At 57.2% G+C, this 24303-nt stretch overlaps 1 protein-coding gene across 1 annotated transcript; it reads left to right on the top strand.

Moving 5' to 3' along the window:
- The first annotated feature begins 718 nt into the window (after window positions 1-718).
- Window positions 719-20277, top strand: SARS2 (seryl-tRNA synthetase 2, mitochondrial). Its single transcript, XM_048832958.2, has 16 exons — window positions 719-896; window positions 2020-2115; window positions 3541-3570; window positions 4988-5128; window positions 6693-6747; window positions 7716-7779; window positions 11660-11765; window positions 12581-12628; window positions 13346-13454; window positions 15333-15378; window positions 16070-16157; window positions 16745-16857; window positions 17092-17185; window positions 17654-17746; window positions 18186-18251; window positions 19089-20277. Exons 1-16 carry the CDS (start codon window positions 807-809, stop codon window positions 19203-19205), a joined length of 1356 nt encoding a protein of 451 aa, XP_048688915.1. The 5' UTR covers window positions 719-806; the 3' UTR covers window positions 19206-20277.
- Window positions 20278-24303: the final 4026 nt, after the last annotated feature.

Below are 24303 nucleotides of genomic sequence, written 5' to 3'. Positions count from 1 at the left end.
CTGGGAGAGGGGCTTCTGGAGTGTTGATCAGGCTGTGGTACATTGGGGGACCCTGCAGGTACCAGAGGTCTCTAGGAGAGTCACTCAGGGTGATGGAGCACTGGGGTGTTGCTCAGACTGTGGGACATAGGAGGACTCTGAGGATGGGTCACATGGGGGAGTTATGGATTGGGAGAGCACTGGGGGTCTCTGGGTGGTGGGGTCTCCCAGGGGGAGCTGTCTTTGTCTGGGGAGGGCTGGGAGGTGTTGCTCAGGCTGTGGGACACAGGAGGGCTCTGCAGGGTACAGGAGGGGTGTCTGGGGAGGGGGGCTCTCAGCGGGAGGCTCCCCCTGCCCGGAGGCAGTGTCCTTGGATGGAGTGGGGTGGGGTTGTTGAGGAGGTAGGGCTGGTTGCCGGGGGGGGGGGGGGGGGGGGCTCCTGCTCCTTCAGCATCCCTCCCTCCCGTCCCCATGGCAACCAGCTGGCTTCCTCCTTAGCGACCAGTCTCCGGGGCGGGGCCAGCTCGGGCGAGGGGCAGGTTCTTTGTTCTGATTGGCCCTTCCGCCTCGTCTTGGGGGCGCGCTGCGGTTGGCCGGCGCGCGCGGGAGAGGCCGGAGGGGGGCGGGGCGAGCGTGTCACATGACCGGCAGACATGGCGGCGCCCATGGCGCTGGGGCGGGCGCTGCGGCGGGTCCGGGCGTGGCGGGCGCTGCCGGGGCCGGGGCTGCCCGGGGCGGGGAGGCGGCGGAGCAGCGAGGGGGCGGCGGGGCGGAGCCGGCTGTACGAGCACGTGCGGGAAGGGAACAGCGCGCGGCCCCGCCTGGACATGGCGGCGCTGAGCGCCCGGCCCGAGCAGGCGGAGCGGGAGCTGGAGACCCGCAAGGGGCCGCTGGGGCCCCGGGACCTGCGCGAGATCGTGAGTCAGGGGCGGGGCCTAGCGGGAAAGGGGTGGGGCTTTGTGGACAGTGGGCGGGCCTATCTGAAAGGGGCGGGGCATGTGTGCAATGACCCCGCGGAAATGGGTGGGACTTGTGGACATGGGAGGGGTTTAGTGGTAAGTGGGTGGGGCTTAGGGCAGGGGAGGGGGCAGGGGCAATGAGCGCCTTGGCGAAGGGGATATGGGTGGTTGGGGTGGGTGCTAGAGGGAGGAGGGTCTTGTGGAGAGTGGATAGGATAGGGCTGATGAGAAGGATTTATAGAGTGGGCGGGGCCTATGGGGGAGGATGGATGGGGGCTATAGAGGAGTGGGAGGTTTATGGGGATGGGATGGGCTAAAGGGGAGGGACTTATAGGGAAGCGTCATGAGGACTATAGAGGAGTTGCCGGGGACTACTGGGTGGGGTTTATGGGGATGGGGGAGTCTACAATGGATGGGTTTATGGGATATGAAGTGGGTCTTAGAGAACTGGGGAGAGGCCTTTGGGGGAAAGGATAACAGAGAATGGGGTGTGGGGGGTTGCTAAAGAGGAGGGTACTGGCTTGCCTTCCTGTGTGCTGCCGTTGTTCCTGGCTCCTGCTGGGTGTGATGGCTCCATCTTTCAGATCAGCAGCCAGCTAACAGGGAGAAGATGGATCCAGCTTCCCCAAGCAAAAGCAACAGGGTGCTCCTGACCTGATTTTGGTCTCTGTCACCCCTGCTCACAGGACTCTGAACAGCAGCCCTGAAGCTGACTGGAGCCTTGTAAATTTCCCTGTTGCTATTTCCGCTGCTTGGATAAAGTTCTGAGCAGAAGCAGCAATGCTGCAGCTGTCTCTGTGTGGTGAAGGAGACAGCTCAGGGTAAGGGGAAGCTGGAAGAGGAGGTGGATTTGGGAGGGAAGGACGTAAGGTTAGGAGATTAAGTTGAAGAGTTGGATTCAGGGGGAAAGGTGATGCTTTGAATATGGGAAAGAAAGAAAGACAGAGAGGGTTTGGGAGAGCGAGAAGGGAAAATGATCTACAGAGTGGAAAATACCTGCTGCTTTGTAGTGTTCGGAGGAGCGACTGTTAGAGAAACCCCAGCTCGGAGCACTCATGCTGCTGTTTTCCATCCCCACCAGCTCTCCACGTGGAAGAGACTGGTGAATGTGCAAGAAGAGATTGGAAAACTTGAAACTGAGAAAGAGGAAGTCTCCGTTCAAGTGAAATACCTCGTGGTGAGTCTACACAGCAGCACCTGTCCTATTCCCCAAAATAAAAATACCCACCATCACACAGATGTCACAGTCCAGAACTTATCCGAGGGGCATCCCTGGAAATTGCACAGACACCTTATTCACTGTATCCTGGCTTCATCTGCCTCAGCTGCCATCTCCTCGGCCGTGAATGACTTCAGGCCCTTTCGAAAAGGTGACTGTGTGCATAGAATCATAGAAATGTAGAACTGGAAGGGACCTCTGTAGGGCATCTAGTCCAGTCCCCTCTACTGTAGCCAGAGGGGATGGCACGGTGAACCAAACATCAGGTTTGAAACCTGTAGACTCTCTGGATCTAGAGCATGGATCCAGCAGTTGATGCAAACCTTTATCCTTCCCATTAATTCAAATTCTACATATTTTATGTTATGTGGCTTCTTCCGATGAGACCAGAACATCAGAAACTGAACACTAAAACCCCAATATGGCACGTTTCTTAAGCATAGGGGGTCAGATCTTCTTCCCCCTCCCATCACTAATCCTGGCTGCCGATCACTCTAGCAACAGCTTCATTTTAGTGCTGGATGAACTGTATCCATTAGAGAGAGTCTGTCAAGTGCCTTTTACCAGAAAGCAAAGGACTGTAACTGGGCTCAACTCCTGTTGGCAAAACTACCATTGACTTCAGTGGGTGCATCTTTCAGTCTGTCGCTGTATGACCTCATGGGTTGCCGTGGTAGCTCAAAATATGTGACTTTGGACTTTGATGACTTTTAAGCAAGGTGTCTTTAGTCTGCTTGCTGCTTGTGGGTTTTTTTGTTTAACTTTATGGGCGGTTTGTGCATGTTTTGTCTGTTTTTTCCCCCTTCTGCCTCGCCCCCTGCCGAGCATGACTGACGAACACTCTCTTCCCCCCGTTCTCTAACCCCACCCCTAAGGGTTTTGTGCTGCTTTTGGATCCATTTCACACTTGTGGGCCTTTGAAAAATCCAGCAGTGGCAATCCTTGGGTTTGATTCTCCCCTCATACTAGTGCAAAACTGGAGTGACCCTAGGGAAGTGGGTGGAGTTACACTGGTGTAAAATTGAGATAAGTTAGCAGAGAATCAGGTGCATAGTGTGTAGATTACTCCCGGGCCCTGGGGTGAGATTTTCTGCTAGGTCACAGGCTGCCCCCTTCTCCCCTATGTTTCCAGACAGCCCCAGTGTGCAATACAATATTTCCATGTTTAAAACCCCCTACTGCTTGTGGCTTCTAACAGCTGGTATAATTTTCCATCATCACAGATGCTCTGTTCAGCATCTTAAAAGAGCAGATGCTGGGGAGCTATGAGGTTGCTTACTTTCATACAATCGAGGCGCCCCTGGTTTTGTTTTCTTTAGGCCGGACATCCTTCAGCAAGGAAATAACTCTTACTACCTCCTGTTTTTCTTTTTTTCCTCCCAGGAGACCCAGGACAAGAGCACATTGCAGTCGGTAAGAGCCAGATTTTGCTAATGTAACAATCTGTGAAAGCTCAAGGAAGCATTAAGTGCACACTTGACCTCTGCAGATCGATGCTAGAGGGTCACACACTTAATTCCTTAAGTAGACTGAGCTGTAAGCCCAAGGAGAGCAGAATATTAAGCTGTTGCCTGTGATGTGTAAGGAGCAGCAGGGGGCGACAGAGAGATATCCACCAACTCACTGCAGCAAATGGCCACACTGGGTTTCTGACTTTGCTCTCACTTAGAGCACTGAAATCCCGTTTTCCGATTTTCTCGCAAATCAATTGGGCTCTGTGTCTTGATGCCTAAAATATACCCTGAAAATTTGAAATTGATCAGACTGTAGCAACCCAAATCTGCTTTGATAATCTGTTCAGAAGCTAAATGGCCACCCCTAATAGTCCAGAAACTGACTTGGATCGTTGGATTTCTTGCTAGCTACCTGAATAGATATGTATTAGTGAAGCTGTGCAACAGAAAACTGCAGGTGATCAGCTGTGTTAGAAGGCTTCATGTTTAGGACTCCGCAGGGCCTGTTTGATCTGTGGCCGCTGGTTTTGGGCCATCCCTGCTTTTAGCATGAATGTGCTATTAGCAGAAGCCCTCGTACGTTACAAGCCCTGGCAGGAGCATATGGAGAGCTCCTTAGAAATCCTCCTTCACTAGGAAGAATGGAGGTTGGGGCAACAGGATGAGGCGTGGACAGGTAGCTTTGAGAGGAAGACAGGGCATGGGGGTTAGGGCACTGGACTTCATGTGTGACCCTGAGCCGCAGTTCTCCAGCTATCACGTGAAGAGAACACATCTTTTATTTTTACCCCACCTTTGTCTGTCTTTAGATTTTAAGCCCTCTGATGCATGACCAGTCTCCTTTTTTCCTGTCCTAATGCAATGAGGCTCTGGTCTTCATTGTGACCTCGAGGCTTTACTGCCATTCAAATCCCTGATGTTCAGGGCTTTAAAGAAAAGAGGGGCTCTCTGGCGGTTAGAGCGTGTGATGGGTGTCCCGTGGAATGTTTCCGTTCCCAGCTCCGAGAGGGGACTCCTGGATTAGTTTTGTGAGAACAAGGGACTGGCTGGCCTGATGTCCGAGTTCAGTTCCCAGGTCTGCCGCTGTGTGACGCTGGGCGGGTTGCCTTTCTGTGCCCAGTTTCTAAATTTCTAGAAGAGGCTGATGCTGCTTTGAGGTTCGTGGTTGACAGAGGCAGTGGAAATGAATGCTGTAATACAATGCAGGGTACAAGCTGTTGGGAAGATCCTGTAATACTCTGGGGCATATGGGCAATGAACCTCAAAGAGTGCCACAAAACTCGGCCATTGGATATATATACCTGGCTCCTTTTTAATCCTGGATCTGGCTGAGACTCGCTCCTTCTTACTATGTTCTCATCTGCTCCCCCAAACAGCTTCCCGATTACCAAGCGCTACGGAACCGAGGTCGGGAAATACGTAACCAGCTGAATTCCCTGTACCAGCAGGAGATGGAACTGGATGAAAAGTACTATCTGAAGGCTCTGAAACTGCCGAACTGGACCCACCCTGATGTGGTAAGGCGGGGCTGCTGGGTCATGGGACAGAGGGTTGCTGTACGGGTGCACAATAGTCACTCAAGACACTGGGAGGCTTAACATTAGAGTTGGTAGGAAACTCTTATGAATACAGAAGAGATCCAGGTAAAGCTAGGTGCCTGTAGTGTATGTGGATTCAGTCACCTGGGCTTTAGATGTTGATATGGAACTTTCACCTTATTTCAGTCAAGTCTGTCCCTGAGCTTTGACTTAAACAGCTGCTCGTGTACAAGGGAGGGTGTAGAGAAGAGCCACGAAAGGGACCCAAGGGCTGGAAGAAACGCCTGACAGGAAGAGACTTAAGGAGCTCAGTCTGTTCAGTGTCTCAAAGAGAAGATGGAAAGGTGACTTGGTCGCCGTGTATGAATATCTTCCCAGGGAGAACAGACCAGGTGTGAGAAGATTCTTTAATCGAGCGGAGAAAGGCAGAACTAGGACCAATGGCTGGATGTTAAAGCCGGACCAAGTCCAGTTAGAAAGAAGGCACCGGTAAACAGTGCGGGTGATTAACCGTCAGTGCGAGCTCTTGATGGCTTCAAATCTCAACTGGATGCCTTTCAGGAAGACGTGTTAGCCAGCCACAAGTGCTTGGACTCAATACAGGGGTGACTGGGTGAAAATCTCCACCCGGTGCTCTACAGGAGGTCAGACTAGATGAGCGAATGGTCCCTTGTTCTGGCCTTAAAATCTTATTTATCTTCTCTCTCTCTCCATCCATCCTTCCACTAAGGAGAGTGTTGCCCCGGCATAGCACACAGCCGTTCTTACAATGTCATGGCCTCACTCTTCCTTTTTTTTCCTAACGGTGTTGAGTATCTGCAGCTCTAACCGCTAGACCCTGCTCCCCTCCCATTAGATGTATTGATTTGTGCCCGGCTCCCCACCTTTAACCAACGGGCTCTCACCCACGGACATAGGAGAGGCAGATCAGGGAGTCTGGGTGTGATTATTGCCAGGAGGAGAAGACAGGGCCGATCTCTCCAGAATTGCCCTGCCCTGTACGCTCCCCCTGCAGCTCTGATACTGGCCGCTGTCAGAGACAGGACACTGGGCTAGATGGACCCTCGGTCTGGCCATTCCGATGGTCTTAGAGAACCATGCTTAGGGCTTGCCTCTTGTGGAAAGGCTGTCTTGGCTCTGATAATACAGGTATAACTGGCCCAAAGCAGTGAACCCACACCGCCTTGCTAAACCAGCTAGAGCTGCTTCCCCTGCAGATTGTGAATAGGCGCGCTGCATTCTGGGTAAGCATCCCAGCATGCAGTGTTCCCCTGCTTCGCACTCTGCATTGCGGGATTTTTCTCATGCCGCCCTTGGAATTGTGGGACTTTGGGTCGAACGTGCAAACTCCCACAATGCCCTTTCCGGTGTCCTGGAATTCAGTTAGCCCCTAGGTGGTGCCACGTCCCAAGGCCGGGTCAAAGAGAGAGAGAGATCCATGTAATTATGGGGCTCATCCGCTTTGGTTTTGGAGTGCGTTCCCCATGCCTCTCTTGAATCTTTGTGGTGGTCCCACACGACCTTTGATCTTTCCTTCCTCCAGCCCGTTGGAGATGAGAGCCAAGCGAGGGTGGTGGAGGTCGTGGGAGAGAAACCAGGTAGGAAGCGGATTCTCGGGGGGGCGGGAGGGGTTCGGACCCTGTATGTGGGGAAGGGTCACATGGTCCGGCTACAAAGCCCATCTACAGCTGGCGTTCCTGATCCCATCTTCCCCCAGCTGGGGGGATCTGGCCCTCGGTTAGCCTTGGTTGTGACCTGCCTTCTCCAAATCTGCCTTGGAGATGGGAACATCTGCTGGGGAGAAGGGGAAAGACCGGCTTTGTCCCCGTGAGCCCCAGGGAACTCTGGGAGCAGCAGCTTACAGGCAGAGGGAGCCTGGGGATGGGGCCCTAGTAGCTGGCTTAGTGGGGTTCTGCAGGTCTTTGGCAGCAGTATGTGTGTTTGCGGGGGGGGGGGGGGGGGGAAGACACCAAATATTAAGACATAAGATGGGAGCAGTCATACATCATCCCTGTGAGGGGGAGAATGCTGATAGTTGGAGTGCATGGTCACTCAAACATTAGCTGTCTGGGTGTCAGAACTCCTGGGTTCCATCCCAGGCTCTGGGAGGAGAGTGGAGTCTAGTGGTTAGAGCAGAACAGGGCTGGGAGACAAGACTCCTGGATTTTGTCCCCAGCTGTGGGAGGGGAGTGGGATTTAAAGGGTTAGAGCAGAGGACGATTGGGTGTCAGGACTCCTGGGTCCTGTCCTGCCGTTCAGAAACTAAATAACTTTGACCGTGTCTTCCCAGCTCTGTCACTGGCTCCCTTTGTGACTTTGAGCAAGTTACTTCCCTGCTCTGTGCCTCAGTTTCCGCAGCTGTAGCAGAGACTAACGCTTGCCCAATCTCCTGGGTGGTTTGCCCGACTGCCAAGTGCTTTCTGCTCACTGGATCCTGCACAGTAGATGCACCTGCCGAGTACTGTGTCCACTGAGTTAGTGGGGGAAGAGTCCCCTACAGCTGTGATGCGTCTCCTGGGACCCCATTGTGACTTTAACCCTTTGTTTCCCCTCCCCTTCATTTTAGCTTTTGATTTCAAAGTGAAGGGGCACCTGGAAATTGGGGAAGACCTGGCTATTGTCAGACAAAGGTAAGATGGTGGGGGCGAGTGGGGGGGGGGGGAGGGTTTGTTTTTAGAGCTACATTACACTGAACTTTGGGTTGAAATCTGATACCAAGGCCTGCCTGATACGTAGGCTTAATCCACCCGGCTCTGAGCCCTCCACGTTAAATGCTAAATTGGGTGGTACGACCGCTGCTGGAATCCCGTGTCCAGGACTGGGGCCCACAAGTCACGAGGGATGTTGGTAAATGGGAGAGGGGCCAGAGAAGAGCCGCGAGAATGATCAAAGGGTTAGAAAACCTGCCGTAGACTCAAAGAGCCCAAACGCTGCTTTAGCTTAACGAAGAGAAGGTAAAGGAGAGACTTGATCCCAGTCTCTAGGTACGTAGGTGGAGAGCAGCAACGTGACGAGAGAGGGGTCTTCAGTCTAGCTGACGAAGGCCTGACAAGATCCCTTGGTTGAAAGTTGAAGCTGGACAAATAGACTGGAAATCAGGTGCAAAGCTTCAGGGCCGCTCTAACCCATGGGCCGCGGGGGGCAGAGAATAGCCACAGTACAGTGCGCTCCGGCCATGTCCCCGATCCACCCCCTGTGCTGCAGGCCGGGCCCTTTGCCACTTGCACACCAGCTGCAGAGACTGCTGCGCAGGGTGGCTTCTTGGGGGGCCATCTCCACCCACCGTGCGATCCCTTTACACTGCTGAAGGGTCCCGAATATATCTGAGCATCAGACCCTTGGAGCCTAAAGGGCCGTGACTTGCTAGCTGCCCCCCCCCCCCCGCGTTTATACCTTCCTGCCTCTGGCAGAGGGTCAGGTTTGGAGAGACCACTCCAGACTGGGAGACTGCATTTTGCTATCCCATCGATGAGGCAGCTGGCCCCTGCGCCTGCCCTTGGGGGACCCCCAGGGGATGCGGAGGGGGCTGTCTGCTCTCCTGAACTGTGGATGGTTGTGAGGTTGAAATTTTCTGCATGTTGCTCGCAGCAGATTGGAAGGGAGAGGGCCTGATGCACAGATGGGAGAGTGAGGGGTAGCTGTTCTCAAGCAGCCCAGGAAGTCAGTTTCACAGCCGTGGCTGCAACTTGCTTGGTTCTTGTGTCCTTTGGGGTGATGGAGGCTCTGGATAGCTCCGGGCAAGGAACGAGCTCAGGTCTCCTGCAGGGTGAAGTAACAAAAGGAAGGCGCTGTGGCCTAAGGACTGAGGCATGGGAATCCAGACACCTGGGTTCTATTCCGGTCTCTGCCACTGACATGCTGAGTAACCTTGGGCGAGTCATGTGCCTTCTCCATGCCTCAGTTTCCCCTCCCAACCCTGACCTCAGCCTGTGAGCTCCTTGGGGCAGGGACTGCCTCTGCAGGGCCCTGGTTTCAGTGGGGCTCCTATAATACATCTAATCGGGGGGAGCTGAGGATCGATTGGCCGGGGGCTGGACTTCGACTGGTGCTGAGCGGTTGACCTCAGAGTTGTGGGTGCTGAGCACCTGTGAAAATCGGGCCCTGGGGATGCTGTCTACCTGGGAAGTCCTGGGGAAGAAGAGAGCAGAACCTTAGTCCAGGCAGGATGTCAGATAGTCTGGCCTGTAGCCCAGATTGGGGCTTGTTTGAGTCGAAGGGCTTGTCTCTTTAAAACAGCCGAGACTAGGTGGCCCCCCCGAAGCCGCCGATCCCTCGTAAATGTCGCCTGCCCATCCACCATCAGGCAGATCTGCCTTGCATCTTTTGCGCTCTGTGCAGGGAGAGCCATAAACTCTCTCTGGCAGGGTGGCAGATGGTTGCTGGGGGAGCAACTGCCTGCTGTCGAGGCAGAACGCCACAGACCTCGGGAGGCCGCTGGGTTGGAAGAGAAACAGCCATTGTCAACGACCCACGTCCTCGGCCAGCTACAAACGGATGAAGTGTTGCTGAGTTCAGTGGAGCTCTGGCAGCTTAAACCAGTTGCGGATCTGGTGCTTTAATGCCCAAGTGCCACGTGCTGGGCCATGTGTGTTACATGGCTCGTGTCCGCAGGGGATGCGGGTCTGTTAAGAGCCAGATTCGGGGGCCTGGCTCGTAGCAGCTTGTGATTTCAGCTCTCAAGATATTTGGTTCAGTCCCCTTGGGATGTCTCCCAAAATGGCAGCTGTCAGACACTGGTTCTTGGGAACCTACCTCTGGCTTTTTTGGTAGTTAACAGTGTGATCTGCTCTGGCTAGGCTGGAGCACGCAGCTGCCAGCTGACATGGGGAGACGGGTCCCACTGGACACCTTCAGGGAAGATCCTAGGTCTGAATTACAGAGGAAGTGGGGTCTAGTGATTAGAGCAAAGGGGGCCTGAGTCAGGACTCCTGGGTTCTATCCCCGGCTCTGGGAGGGGAGTGGTGTCTAGTGGTTAGAGCAGCAGGAGCTGGGAATCGGGACTCTGGGTTCTATCCCCGGTCTGGGAGGGGAGTGGGGTCTAGTGGTTAGAACCGGGGGGGTCTGGTCGTCAGGATTCCTGGGTTCTGTTGGGGGCAAGTCCCTTCACCCCTCTCTCTCTCTCTCTCTCTCAGTTTTCTCCTCTCTGTGAAATGGCAAAGATCTTGAGCTTCACCACCCTGAATCAGCCCTTCTAAAAAACCCACCCTTTAGAGGCTGGGACAACTTATTCTCTCCACTTCCCAGGTGGGGAAACTGAGGCACAGAGCAAGGCAGTGACTTAACTGAGCTGCCTGAGGGATTCAGAGGTTGGACAGAGAATAAAACACAGGAGTCCTGATGCCCCCCGCCCCCGCTTTAACCACATCAAAGGGGGACCCTCCAATAGGCATGTTGATCTTGTAGTTAGGGCATCAGACCGCACTAAAGTGATCAGCCACCTGCTGTGTCTGGATGCCTCGGGGGCCCTGAGTTCCAGATCAGCTGTTGCTCTCTCTGGGCCCATTAGCTGATTGCTGACGCCCCCAGCCTCCTGCAGAATGGAGGGGCCATAAATGTTGCATGGGTTGCCCTTTCTCCTCCCTGTTGTTCGGCTGTGGGCCTCGGGCACTTTCCGACATCAGGCGCGCCTCCCCTGTCTCCCCCACTGCCCTGGGGTGAGAGCGATGGCCCGTCATGGAAAAAGTCTCTTCTCCCTCGGCGTCTGCATGGGTGTCACGGGGCTTGGCCAATTTCTCTCCCTCTTCAAGATGCTCCCGTGGCTCCAGGAAGGCGGGAGTGAGTGGAATTACTCCAGAGACGAATCTGGCCCCTTTGTCCATTAAATGGGACAATAGCTGTTTCCGTCTCAACTCCTTCGCCCACCACCCTTGGATCGTCACAGATTCCCCTCCAGAAGGGACCACCGTGATCGTCTGGTCTGACCTCCTGTATATCCCAGGCCAGAGAACTGCCCCAAAGCAGAACTTATAGCAAAACTCTTGATTTAAACTTTGTCTGTGATGGAGAATGCTCCATGACGCTTGGTCAATTGCTCCAGTGGCTAAGAGCCCGTTATTAAATAGTTGTTCCCCATGGAGGTACTTATAGCCTGGGGCCAAGCTGCCCCTTAAACGTCTCCTTGTTAAGCTATGTAGTTTGAATCTCTCGCTATAAGGCAGGTTTTGCAATCCTTTAATCTTTCTCTGAACTGCCCCTTCTCCCAGCATGCCCTGCAGGGACCCCGGGGGGGGGGGCAGGGGAGATTGGGCTCCGTGACCCCAATGGTGACTGACAATCTGAAGCTCCCCAGCACCCGCCCTGTGAGGTAGGGCGGTGCTGTTATACAGCTGGGGAAACTGGGGCACGGAGAGGCTAAGCGACTTGGCCGTGATCGCACAGGGAGTCAACAGCAGAGCTGGGCTCCAGGTTAGGGCTGCGCCATGTTTCCGGGAGCAGCCAGTCGCTCCCTGTGTTATGTTGCCCAGTGGAAGTGGCTTGACATGGTCTCTCTTCCTTTCTCTCCCCATGCAGGCGTCTCTCTCACATCTCAGGCCACCGCTCCTATTATCTCCGTGGGGCTGGAGCCATGCTCCAGCATGCCCTGGTGCAGTTCACCGTCAGCAAGTTGGTGAAACAGGTACTTCCAGTCGGGTTTGCCGTGTGGCCTGGGGGCAGCCTGATCTAGTGGTTGGAGCAGGGTGCGAGGCGTCTGGGCTCGCTCCCCAGCTTGGGGAGCGGGGTGGGGTCTGGTGGCTGGAATGGGGAGGGGCTGGAAGTCAGAGGTTCTGTTCCCAGCTCTGGAAGGGGAGTGGGGTCTAGGGCTTAGGGGGGTCTAGGGCTGGGGTCTAGGGCTTAGAGGGCCTAGAGCAGGGAGGTTGGGCTCCTGGGCTCTATTTCTGGGCTTGGGGAGGGTGGGAGTGGAATCTAGTGGTTAGAGCAGAGAGCCAGGACTCCTGGTTCCTGCTCCCAGCTGTGGAAGGGGAGGGTGGGATCAGGAGCTCAGACTGCTGGGTTCTATTTCCGGGCTTGGGAGGGGAGTGGTGTCCAGTGGATAGAGCCCCGGGAAAAGGCGGGGGAAGGGGGAGTCGTCATCAAGACTCCTAGGTTCTGTTCCAGACTGTGCCGCTGACTCGCACGTGTTTGGGGGCGTCAGGATTCAGTTCATTAATAGGATTTTGAGGCTCCATGCCCCACCGGCGTCCTCGGATAGAACCTGTGTCAGGACATTTGGTCGGTCTCAGGCCAGCCCCTGCTGTCCGCAGCGCCAAACCGCCCCCAGAATTCAACCCCCTGGTCGGCAGCCTCCGCAGAGGCTGAATGGGGTCACGGAGCCCAATCTCCCCTGCCTCCTCCCCCCGTCCCCGGGGTCCCTGCAGGGCATGCTGGGAGAAGGGACAGTCGCCCTGGGTCTGCTGGCCTGTAGGATCTTCTCCTTTCTCTCTCCCTGCCTAGGGCTTCATTCCGATGGCCGTTCCAGACCTGCTGCGAGGAGCTGTGTTTGTAAGTGTCCTGGGGCGGAGCCCTGGCCCCTCCCTGCCCAGGAACATGGACGTTTCTGACTCCCCCCCCCCCCCCCCTCCCGTTCTTTGCTGGCCTTGACAGTAGGGTCTCCCAGAGGCCGGCTGTGTCGGTGCCGTGTTCCCAGTGCTGGCCCCCGACTCCTCTATCCCAGTGTTCCTGTTACAACTTGATCCCGTCAGCCCCCAGCTCTGGGATCCCAGTGATGCTGGCTCCTGCCTCTGCATTCCCAGCAGTGCCAATTCCCGGGTGCCCATTCCACCCCCAGCTCTGCTGGCTCCCAGGTCTCTCTCTGCTCCCAGGCACCTACCCTGTCCCCCAGCTCTATACTGAGAGTGGCAGCTGGCCCGACTTCCCCCAAGCCCTGTATTCCCAGGGTCGTGCATTCTCCACCAGCTTGCTCCTCCCCCTGTTACTGGTGCTCCCCGGGGGTCTGCCCACCCTGCTCCAGGCCCCTTGCGGTCTCCCTCACTCTCCATTTCTCCCACTAGTAGCAGGGCCATGGGTCCATCAGCCGTGCAGAGTGTCTGGCCACCTCTCGGAACCTCGAATTTGGGAGGGAGGGAGGGCAGGCGCGATTCTGGATGAGCCGACAGGGTGGCCACCCAGGACTGGGGGAGCCCTGGCAGGGATGGGTTGCTCTACTGGGGAGCTGGACACCGTGGAAATAACCAGGGCTCTGCAACCTCTGCCCTTCAGGAAGGCTGTGGCATGCAGCCCAACGCCGTCCCGTCCCCGGTGTACAACATCGACCCGACGCGCTTCGAGGACCTGTGCCTGGCTGGCACCTCCGAGGTCGGCATCACAGGTGAGGCAGGAACCGGCGGGCCATGTCCGTCCTCGGCTTCCTGGTGCGACACTGAAACGCTGTGCTCCAGAGGTGGCCGCATTTCAGCAGCGGTGGTGGGGACGGGATGGAAGGGCCCAGGTCAATGTGAGATGAGGTTGGTCTGATCCCTGAGCCCCAGGGAGCGCTAGGCCCCTGGGCTGATGTCTGATCATTTACACTTCCTGCATTCGCTGCACCTCCGACCCCACACCGGTGGCGGGGCATATTACCCCTTTAAGGGACCGGCTGGAACTAGCAGCCGGGTGCAATCACGGTGCGCCCTGCCCTGCACTGGGGCTGTGTGTAAACAGGGAAAGGAAGCTGAGCCAAAGGGAGAAGAGACCAGACCTAGGCCTGGGAAAATCGGTTTTTCAGTTGTAAGTTTGGAGACTCTGACGCCAGGCCCTTAGAAACTGGATTAAGCAGCTTCTTTCCCGAGCTCCTCAAACGCTCCAGGAGCTAGGAACTCTGCCAGCTGGGATTGCTTCAGGGGCCCTAAAAAGGACATTTTAGTTTTAACTGGCCCCTTCTCGGATCCCAGCGCACCTCACCGCTTAGATCTCAGGCCTCCAGCCGGCACCTTCGTCAGGGCAGGATCCCACCGTCCTCTTCCTCCTGGCGGGGGGCTTTGAGTTCGTCTACCCTGGAGCTGGGAGCTGTAATTCCCACTTCGGACAGAGCTAGCGGGCAAAGAATAGCGGTGTGACCCCTCCCCTGCGAGACCCCAGGCACCTCCTCAGACTAGCCCTGACTCCGCCGCGGCTGCACTTGATTGCACGCTCACTCGACCGGAGCGAGCGCGGGTACATCTCCAACAGAGCACTTAGACACCGAGCGGCCCTGCCCACGCTGCGTGGCTTTCTTCCAGGCGTCTCCGAGCCCCTCTGGTTTTCAGCGCTCTGGTGCAGCCGGGGGAATAGCGGGCGACCGCTGCCAGTCCACCCGACCGCTGCCTTCGGTTGTCTCGAGGCCGGGACTCACACGGTGGCTGGCGGACGAACGCCGTCCCGTTTCTGTGCCTGGTTCCTCCAGCGTGCCGTAGGCTTGTGTCTTCCGCCAATCCGGTCGGTTTTCTCCAGTCGACGGTGAACGGCCTGAGTATTACGGAGTCGGGTACCTCTGTCCCTGCTGGGAATTGCACCCCAAGCTCCGGCGTAGACTTAATTCTCAGGCTGCCCTGGATCCGCCAACAGCTCTGCCCCCACCAGTCTGTTCTCTGCCGCTGTGCTGAGAGTTAGCCAGCGACCAGTCGCGGCCTATTTATTCAGAACAAAAGCGCTCCAGAGAGAACAGATCTGGGGGAAAAAAACCCAAACCAGGAACCACAGGCGCTCACCCGTCTTCCAGCTGGCAGGTCTCGAAGACCTCCAGGCACCCAGCAGGGCCTGTCTCTGGGCTGGAGCATGAGGGACCCTCTGCCCTATGTCAGGGCGGGCGCTTTGTGCTGTTCCAAGTGCATCGTGTGCCAGGGCCTTTGAGCCAGGTTGAGCAGCCTGGTCCCCATGGTGGTGGTAGTTCATTGTTTCGGGGTGGCGGGGGGGGTTACATTAACGCCCCCCCTCCCCCCAACTCCTTCGTTGGCTTTAGATCCTGCAGGGAACATGTTTTCTCTCCTCCGCTGAGCCAGCAGTGCGGTCGCGAGCCAGCCCAGGAAGATCTCCCTACAGCTGATAGTGTGGGCTCTGTCTATTCCCTGCTTTCTCCAGCCGTCCACCGAGAGAATCCAGCAGCGCAGGGGCCTTGGTCTTGTTGCTGCTGTACCCAGGAGAAGGGCTTAGCGTGCCCGGCACAAGGAGGGGGCCACCCCATCACCCTCTTCTGTGCCCCTTACTGAAACCCTCCTCCCCCTTTTTCCAGGCTACTTCATGGATCATGCTGTGAATTTGGAGGACATGCCTGTCAGGTAATAACCTTCCCCTTACCTCACATGGTTTGTTTTTCACAATCGTCCTCTTCCTTCTTGATCTGTCTCTCTCTGCTCCCATCCCAGCTCCGGCCCTTTGACTGGCCCCTCCGTGCAATCCCACGGCGCTCAGTGCAAGAGCCTTCTCCCCCGCAGCGCTCGCCGTCCTGGGCACTTGCCCCGTATTTCTCCCACCCTGACAGTTCTCTGTCTCATCTGGAATCGCACCCACTTTTCCTCCCTCAGCAGACTTGGTTTCTCTGTCCCTCCAATGTCATTTATTCCCTGCCAGGGGTTTGGGGACGCTGTGCAAAGTAAATTCTTGTTGTATTTCACAAGGGGGGGGCGGGGATAGAACCCAGGAATCCTGAGCACCTCCTCCCCCTCCACACTTTAACCACTAGACACCACTCCCCTCCCAGAGCCCGAAATAGCATCCAGGAGTCCTGACTCCCAACCTCCTTCACTCCCAAGCCTGCCCCGAGACCTCAGGGTTCTGTTCCTGGCTCGGAGTCGAATAGGGAAAAGTCTCTATACGTCAGTGCCTCAGTTTCCCCACTCTGTCCAGTGGAGTTAATGATGCTCACCCCCGTGGCAGCTGTGGGGTTTCTTTTCACCCACCCAGCCCCGGAGAGGGCTGGAACAATGGGTTTAATTTCATGGCCTGTCCTGTCCCTTTCCCCTTTGCCAGAACCGTGTGTTCCAGCACATGCTACAGAACCGAGACAGACACTGGCAAGGAGCCCTGGGGGTTGTACAGAGTCCATCAGTTCACCAAGGTAGGGGTGCCATTCATTCTCTTGGGGAAAGCAGGAACTGGGGGGGGGGCAAGGGGGAATGGGAGATTAGAACCCAGGAGTCCTGACTCCTAGCCCCCTGCTCTAACCACTAGACCCCTCTGCAAGAGGCAGGGCCACCTTCCCTTTGCTGAGGAAGGGTGAGCAGAGAGGCGCTTAGTTTCCATACAGGATCCCGCTCTGGGTTGCTCCAGCTACTGGCCAAGGGGGCTTATCTGCGTTGGGACCTGGACTGAGATCCTCTGTCCTACCCTAACCGCTGACCCGATGGGGGAGCGGACTGCCAGCGCCTCCTCCCCGGGGCTGGATCAGAACCGACACCCTCTGGGCCGACCGCTCCCACCAGCCTGGCATCTTCGGGTCAGGAGGGTCCTGTCACAGGGCATTGACAGCAGGGTGGCGTTCCAAGATCCCAGCCCTGGGGGACAGGGTCAGTGCAGGTCGAGGGAGGGGGGCCTGGGAGCCCTCCCGAATAAAAGGCCCGTGGGAAGGCGCGAGGAGCGGCACCCGGTTCCAGGCGGGGTGGCAGCGGCTCCTCCTGCCTGATGCGCCAGTTTCTCTCCCCACAGGTGGAGATGTTCGGGGTGACGGCGGCGGAGAGCGGGGAGGAGAGCGCCGCCCTGCTAGAGGAGTTCCTCGCCCTGCAGAAGGAGATCTTCTCCGAGCTGGGGCTGCACTACAAGTGAGCGGGGAAGGGGAGGCCGGGAGTTCTGCAGGCCCTTGTCAAAAGGGGAGCTATGGGGCGGGGGTGGGGAGCACCCCCGCAAGGGTTACCCTTCTGCCCTCCTTGGCGGCTCAGGGCCGCTTTCCCGGCTCGGCTGGGGAAAACGGCCCCAGCAGCTTCGGACCGGGTGCCCCGAGTGCTGGGATTGGTGCGTACCTCCCGCCACCTGCCTGATCGATCTCTCTGCGGCAGGGTCCTGGATATGCCCACCCAGGAGCTCGGGCTGCCCGCCTACCGGAAATACGACATCGAAGCCTGGATGCCTGGCAGGGGCAAGTATGGCGAGGTGAGAACCGCCAGCTGGAGCGGTGCTGGGGGTGGGGGAAATCCAGGCACCAAGGGAGCAGCTTGTCCAGGGGATCTGGGGCAAAGGGGGCAGCCCTGGCTGATATCTGCTGCCGCCCCATGTGCCTTGGCTCCCTTAGCTTAGGATCCCAACCACAATGGCTGTCCACCCGCATGCTTCAGGGTGTGGGGGTGGATAGGCATGTGAGGGGTCAGGAAGGAGATATACAATCTCACACACCCCCCTAATGCAAATGTACTGATGGGGGGGGGAGAGTCCATTTGTGGGGAGTGGTGTGGCGGCACCAGGCCCACTGGCCTGTCCTTGGGGAGGTGTGGGGGGAGGGAACTGGTCTGGATGTGGGGACAACCTAATGCCCTTGGCAGGTCATGTGGCTGCTTTCTGCGTCACGTGACTGCCGTCCCCCAAGCCACCTCCCGCCACACGGCCCCCTCCTCGCTTCCCCAGATCTCCAGCGCATCCAACTGCACTGACTACCAGAGCCGGCGTCTGAACATCATGTACTGCGACCAGACGGGGCAGCTCCGCTACGCACATACGGTGAGCGCCCGGGGCGGCGGGGAGATGGGGAACACCCGCACGCCCCCCAAAAGGAGTGAGGGGCGTTTCTCAGGCGATTTCACAGGAGCGTCAGATCTAGCTGGACTTGGGTGGGAGACCTAACAGAGCCTGGGTGCTGCATCCCAGTGCTGGGCGAGGGGTCCCTGTAGAAACCGTCCCCACGCCCCACCCCAGAGGGGGCTACGGCTCAGTACTGGGGGAGGGAGGGGTCCCTTTGTCTGTCAGGTTGGATCGTGCAGGGGGAAAGTTGTATGTTAATAAATTCATCCGCCGTGGGGGCGAGCAAACTTCATGGCTACAGGTCCCGGAGCTGCTCGGGAGGCTGGCAGATGCAGGTCACCGGCTGGTGAGCGGCTGTGGGGCAGGGGAATTAAATTCCCCCCCCCCCCCCCGTCATTCGCGCTGTTCTTTTCCCCAGGTCAACGGAACGGCCTGCGCTGTCCCACGGGTGCTAATCGCTCTGTTGGAGTCCAACCAGCTCAAGGTGCGCTCCCGTCCCGCCGCGGGGGACATCTGTACCCCATGTGCCCTGCGCTCGGCTCCTGGGCTTGGCGCGCCTGCTGGCGCTGGGGGCAGCTGTCCCCACTGACGACCAGCGCGGCGGAGGGGGGCCGGCCACACGGCCCCGGGGGAGAGGGCAAAGTTGTGGCAGCCTGGGTTCCCTGCCCCAGCCGGGAGTAGAGAAGTGGGGAGGTTCCCCCACTGAACCGGAGCCAGGCTAGGGTTGAATTTAGAAGGCACTTTCCCGGTTCCCGTTTCAGGCCAGATGGGGCCGTTAGCTCATCCGGTGCAACCTCCCGCACAGCACGGGCCGTTAAGTAGCACCCGCCGATGGCTGGAGTGGGCTCGCAGCGTGAGGCAAGTCAGGGCATTTGTCCCCGAGAGCAAGGGGCCCCCAATGCCCCTGCACTTGCAGGGAATCGATGGGGGGAGATCTCCCCAGATGATCCTGCACCCCTGGCTACGGAGGAAAGTGGGTGTGGCGGGGAAATCCCCATGTCCCTGCCAAGCTGGGGGGAAATTCCTCCCTGCCCCCCTTCTCTCCGTCAGCTGGGGAGCAGCGCAGAAAATCGGGGTTGGCTCAGCAGTGTGGGCCCCATTCCAGATTCCCTCCCCCCCACAAGATCCAAGTTTTATGGGGAGCAGGGAGCATCCTTCTGCCCAGGCAGACAGGCCCGGAGCCAGGATGGTGGAGTGGGCTCCAGGTGGGAGCTAGCGGGTAACGTCTACAGTCACTGCTGTTGTTTAGCCATGGGGGGGTGGATCCCCCACCCCCCCAGTGCTGCGTCTTAACCACCCCCTGCCCCGTTCCTCCCCCCAGGACGGCAGCGTCCGAGTCCCCGCGATCCTGCAGCCGTTCCTGGGTGCGGAAATCATCGTCAAACCCAGCTACGCCCCCTTGAAATACATCGGGCCCAACCAGCCCAAACGCTGCTGAGCAGCCCACCGGGAGCAGCCGTAACGGGGACCAGCTGTCGGGGATCCCACCCCCCCCCCCAACCCCGCCAGCCCAGCCGGACGCAGACGAGACACGCGCACACCCCGGCAGCATTCAGGGGGGCCTTTCCTGGCTTGTTTTCCGGCTCTGAGCCACACCCAGGTTATTCTCAGTGGCTTGTGACCCGTCCCTTCTCCTGCCCCCTCGAGTTGGTCTGTGGCACCTGGATGGGGCCGATGTGGATGGGGTCTGAGGTGCTTCAGAAACCCCAAGATCCTTCCGGCACTGGATTGAGCTGCCTGGAGCCAGACCTGCCTGGAGCCAGCACTGGCAAGAGGCAGGAAGCTGTGTTCTCCCCAGGACTCCTGGGTTCCTCCATCAGTAACCCCTGGCGAGGAGGAGGAGAGATCTGGCTTAGAGGCCTTTGCGGGGGCATGCTGCCGCCATGGCTAGATTCATTCACGCCCTGAACAATTCCCTCTCCGTGTCCTGCTCCGCAACTTCCCTGCCGGTACCAGCCACGACCGGCGGAGCTGATTGCTGACGAGATCGAGAGCTTTTCTCCCTGCGGGCTGCCAGTTCTCATCTGACTCGGGCCGGCGCTGGCTGCAGCGTGTTCCCGTCGGCCAGCCCTTTGGAGACCCTGACGTGAAATGAGTTTTGCCAGGTCTAAGCCCAGTTCCCTGGTGGAGCCGCTTCGCACAGAGTAGGATCGGCACCAATTCTCACCGGCAGCCTCAGTGGAGAGGCAGAACAGGCCATGGAGACTGTACTTCCCCCTCAGCCGTAGCCAGGGTCCCCCGGGGCTCTGGCAACCAAGCAGGGGGGCAGTGTGGGGGGTGGGGAGGTTCGCCCTTGCAGCTGCCCATGCTATGGGGAAGGAAAGGGAGATCCAGGCTCCCTGATCGGTCGCTGGACTGACTGCAGGTGGGCAGGATCCCAGCCAAGGGGCTGAGAGGGGGAGAGAGATACCTGAGTGGGGCAGCTGCCAAAGTGAGGCATGGGGTTCCTGGAGCTGCCAATCAAGGCAACGAGATTGTGCCACCCATTAAATCTGCAATTGGAAAAGGTTCTTCTGTTCTCAAGGTCATTGCTTAAAACACAAACTGGTTAGGGAGGAGCAGGGTCCAGTGGGTTACAGCAAGGGGGGTTGGGAGTCAGGACTCCTGGGTTCTCTCCCAGCTCCGCCACTGACTCATGACCTTGGAACAAATCACTTTGTTTCCCACTGGGTGGAATGGGGGTCACCCCTCCCCTTCTGTCTTTGTGGATCCTCGGCTGAGCCTTTCCTGGGCAGGGTGGAGGGGAAGTTGGTCTGGAAGGACCTGACCCAGCATTTCCATTGACCTCTGTGTGCTTTGGATCAGCCCTGTCGGGTGTCGTGCGGTTGGGAAAACCCTCCTGCCTCAGGGAATTCCCTTTGCCCTGGTGCTTTGAGATCTCCAGTCCTGCTGCGTTGGAGGGGGAGGCACCAATTGACTGTGGCAAATTGATCTTAATTGCTACTGTGGTCCAGAGTCACCAGGGAACGGAATAGCCAATGCTCCTGCACCCCCTGCTCCTCTGTACTCCAGCAGTTATTCCACGGAGGAGAGCGACGCCTGCAGGACAGGGTGCAGGGTACTGGAACAGCTCCCCTGGCCAGTAGTTTCCCTGCCTTCGGGGCAGGATCTGACCCTTCGTGATTGTACAGAACTGCTGTCCGCCACTGAGAGGCAGCCGTCTCTGAGGCGGGGTGTGACAGCTGCTTATAGATGGACAGTTTACCCAGCACTGAGATGCAGCGACCTCTGGGGTGGAAGGTGGCAGCTGTTTATATGGGGATTGCTCCCCACCAGTGAAATCCTTCCAACCCCAAGTTGGCAGTCCACAGTTGTTTATCCAGGGATCCTCCCCCAGCACTGAAATGCTGCCACTTCTGGGGTGGAAAGATGGCAGCTGTTTATACGGGGATTGCTCCCCCCGGGCTGAGATGCAGCCGCTTCTGGTGCGGAACGCAGCAGCTGAGCAATGCCGGCTGCTCAAAGAACGACAGGCCCCGGTGCGATTGGGTTGGCGGTAGCCAAGTTGGGATCCCAGAGACGTGGTAGGACAAAGCTGTTTTGTCCATCACCTCTGCCCTTGCCAGCCAGCGTCAGAGAGGGGCAAGGAGTCCCGGTTTACGTGAAAACCTGCTGCTCCCCCCCCGGGGCTTTTTATTGCTTAGAAATTTGCCGTGCCGGCTGATTTGATTCAGTTCCTCCTGTGTCCTCTCTGGGGCCGCTTTGCTCCTGCGAAGGGAACAGGGTGCAACCCTTTGTGCCTGGCTCAGCCTGACAATTGCTCTGCCACAAAGAGGGGCCTGCAAAGGCAAGCACAGAACAGCTGCCAGCTGCCCGTTCCTGGCTGCGCTGATCAACAGCGAGGGGCACGGCATTTATCAGCGCTCGCCGGGAGCTAGGGCCGGGCGCCAACTGCTTCAAACTCGGCTGCAGGGCGAGGGCTCGCGATGCCCCGGGCGGCTGCGTCTGAGTCTGAGGGGAGAGCGCCCCCTCCGGAGTTGCCTCCGCAGCACCGTGCCCCCTCGCTTTGAGGGCAGCAGGAGAGCCGGATCTTCTTTTTTTTTTCTTTGCAAAGAGTAAAGTCACCCACCCCAAAAGAGCATTTTTTAGGGCACCGAAACTGTTCGTGCATTTGGGTGGAATTTGGCAAATAGTTTTGGCTGAAAAAATGGTTTGTTTTTTTTAACGTCTAATTAGCTAAATTTCTGAATGAAACCATTGAAAAGCCGTGTTTTGGTTTGAAGGCCAGGTTCGATCCAATGCACAAAGTTATTTTTATTTTATTTTATTTTTTGCATTTTGGCTCGAACCTACCTGATTTTTTGGGGGGGGGGGGGTGTCCCAAAACAGCCAGTCATTTGCTCAGGGCTAATCAGCACTGATTGCAGAGGAAGAGCGCCCACTACTGAACCCCCCACTGCACTGGGGTCAGCGGTGACTGCGAGGGGAGAGCGCCCCCTAGAGGCCCTGCTGGGGTCAGCGGTGACTGCGAGGGGAGAGCGCCCCCTAGAGGCCCCACTGGGGTCAGCGGTGACTGCGAGGGGAGAGCTGGCCCCTAGGGCCCCGCTGGGGTCAGCGGTGACTGCGAGGGGAGAGCCGGCCCCTAGAGCCCCTCTGGGGTCAGCGGTGACGGCTTGTGGCTCACCCTACTGCATCCCCCGCAGGACTTTCCACAAGTGATGGCCATCATCACAGGCCTCAGTTTCTCCCACCAGTGTCAATTAGAGGTGGCATTAGTCAGGCCCTGGATGAAAGCAGTTGCGTAGTGTTGCTCTGAGTTATTGAGTAGCTGTCCCCACAAGCCAGCTGCACCTGGGCCCTGGGTGAATGATCCCCATAGGAGCAGCTGCCACGCTTCCACCCAGAGGTGGCTGCATTCTAATGCTGGGGGAATGATCCTTATCCATACAGCCTTAGAACTTGTGATGCTGATTGTAATGTACTTTATTACGGAGTCACTCTGGATTGATGGCCAGGACCATTGCATGGTTCTGGCCCGGGTCCTGGCATCCGCCTGACTCCTTTGCTCGCCATAGCTAAGCCCTGGCACCATTCTCCCCCTCCCCGCCCCCCGGGTGCTTGAGAGCACCAGGAGCAGGCAGCTAGCTGAGAATCACCTTTGACTGACTTCAGACTGAAACGGACCTGGAGCTTTAAATCAATGAGGCTCATTTAGAATCAGGGCAACGGAGTGACGCCGGTTTACACCTGCTACAGATCTGGCCCCATTGGCTGCAACGGAGTGACACCGATTCTGGCCGGGGCCGGGGGGATCTGGCCCCGGCTTTGGAATCAAAAAGAAGAGGGTTGTCATAGGAACAACATTAAAACAAGATGAGCTGGCATCAAGTTTTCGAAGGGAAGCGCGTCGTTAATGGGGGTTGATTTGAAAGGGCAGCAGCGCGATCAAAATGAGAAATTAATTTAATTAAAGTGAACGAGGCATTTTTCAAACCCCAGGTTTCCTCGGCCGGGCTGGCTCATATTTCCCGAGAGGAGCCAAACGAGGAGCTGTCCTATGTTTGTCACCGTTTACGCTTGTGTGAGTTTCACCCACGCTGGGGAGCGCCTTCACCCGGAGCTTTGTACGCAGCACTCTGACTGGAGTGGCCGTCAGGGCACTCGGCTTAGTTAGTGAAGTCTCGTACACGCTTCTGTCCACACACAAATCAGTCTGACTCCCATCAGCAAGCACTCAGGACCCGGCTCCGAGGTCCCTTCTAGAGCCCAAGTCCTGTTGCGACTTGGGTCCCAGACCTGTTATTTTGCAGTGTGGACGCAGCTCAAGCCGCAGACCCGGGTCAGAAGGGCTGCGTGGCACAGAGCGGGCATGGCTCTGAGACCCGGGTCCAGCAATTGTAAAGCCAGGTTTACAATGGAGGGTGGACCCCAGTCAAGCGCTGGCTTGGAAACCGTGTCCACAAGACCGGGTCTGACCCCATAGGGGTGCGCAGAGCTCTGCCAGGGGGTACATCGACTCCTCTAGATATTTGCCCGGCTTTACTACAGGCTCCGTAAACAGCTCTAGTGAAGTTACAAACTAAAATTTCATATGATGACGTGTTTATACTGCTCTGTGTACTAGACACTGAGATGTCAGGACAATATTTATATTCCAATTGCTTTGTTTTATAATTCGGTGGTGAAAATGAGACAGGAAGCCATTTGGCTGGGACACTTTTGTATTTTTCTGTCTCGTTTTGTAAGCAAGTCGTTTTTCAGAGAGGTGAAACTTGGGGGTACGCAAGATAAATCAGCCTCCTGAAAGGGGTCTGGAAAGCTTGAGAGCCCCTGGTGTGGACATAGACTCTGATCCACAAAGTCACTCCTGATTTACACCAGGGTCCGGTCAGAATCTGGCCCGCCCAGACCTTTTAGCTACCTCGGTAACCCAGGCCTTAAGCCCAGTGACCAGTGTGTGCTAGGGAAGAGGCAAGCTAGATTATTTGCTGGCCAGGTTTGGTTAGGCACTGGGGTGGCTTGGAATAAATCCAGTGTGCAGAAGGGAAAGGAGGGGGAGACCCCCCCCCCGCAGCTGACATCACTTCCTTTGCAGC

This window comes from Caretta caretta, chromosome 23, assembly GCF_965140235.1.
Source record: "Caretta caretta isolate rCarCar2 chromosome 23, rCarCar1.hap1, whole genome shotgun sequence".
Lineage (NCBI taxonomy): Eukaryota > Metazoa > Chordata > Testudines > Cheloniidae > Caretta > Caretta caretta.
This window is presented reverse-complemented; position numbering and strand designations above follow the sequence as displayed.

Bases quoted from the DNA above. Each gene is read 5' to 3' on its own strand.
- SARS2 (XM_048832958.2), top strand. From the start codon at position 807: ATGGCGGCGCTGAGCGCCCGGCCCGAGCAGGCGGAGCGGGAGCTGGAG. The intron at 897-2,019 runs GTGAGTCAGGGG...CATCCCCACCAG, and splicing joins CCCGGGACCTGCGCGAGATC to CTCTCCACGTGGAAGAGACT. The intron at 16,858-17,091 runs GTGAGCGGGGAA...TCTCTGCGGCAG, and splicing joins GAGCTGGGGCTGCACTACAA to GGTCCTGGATATGCCCACCC.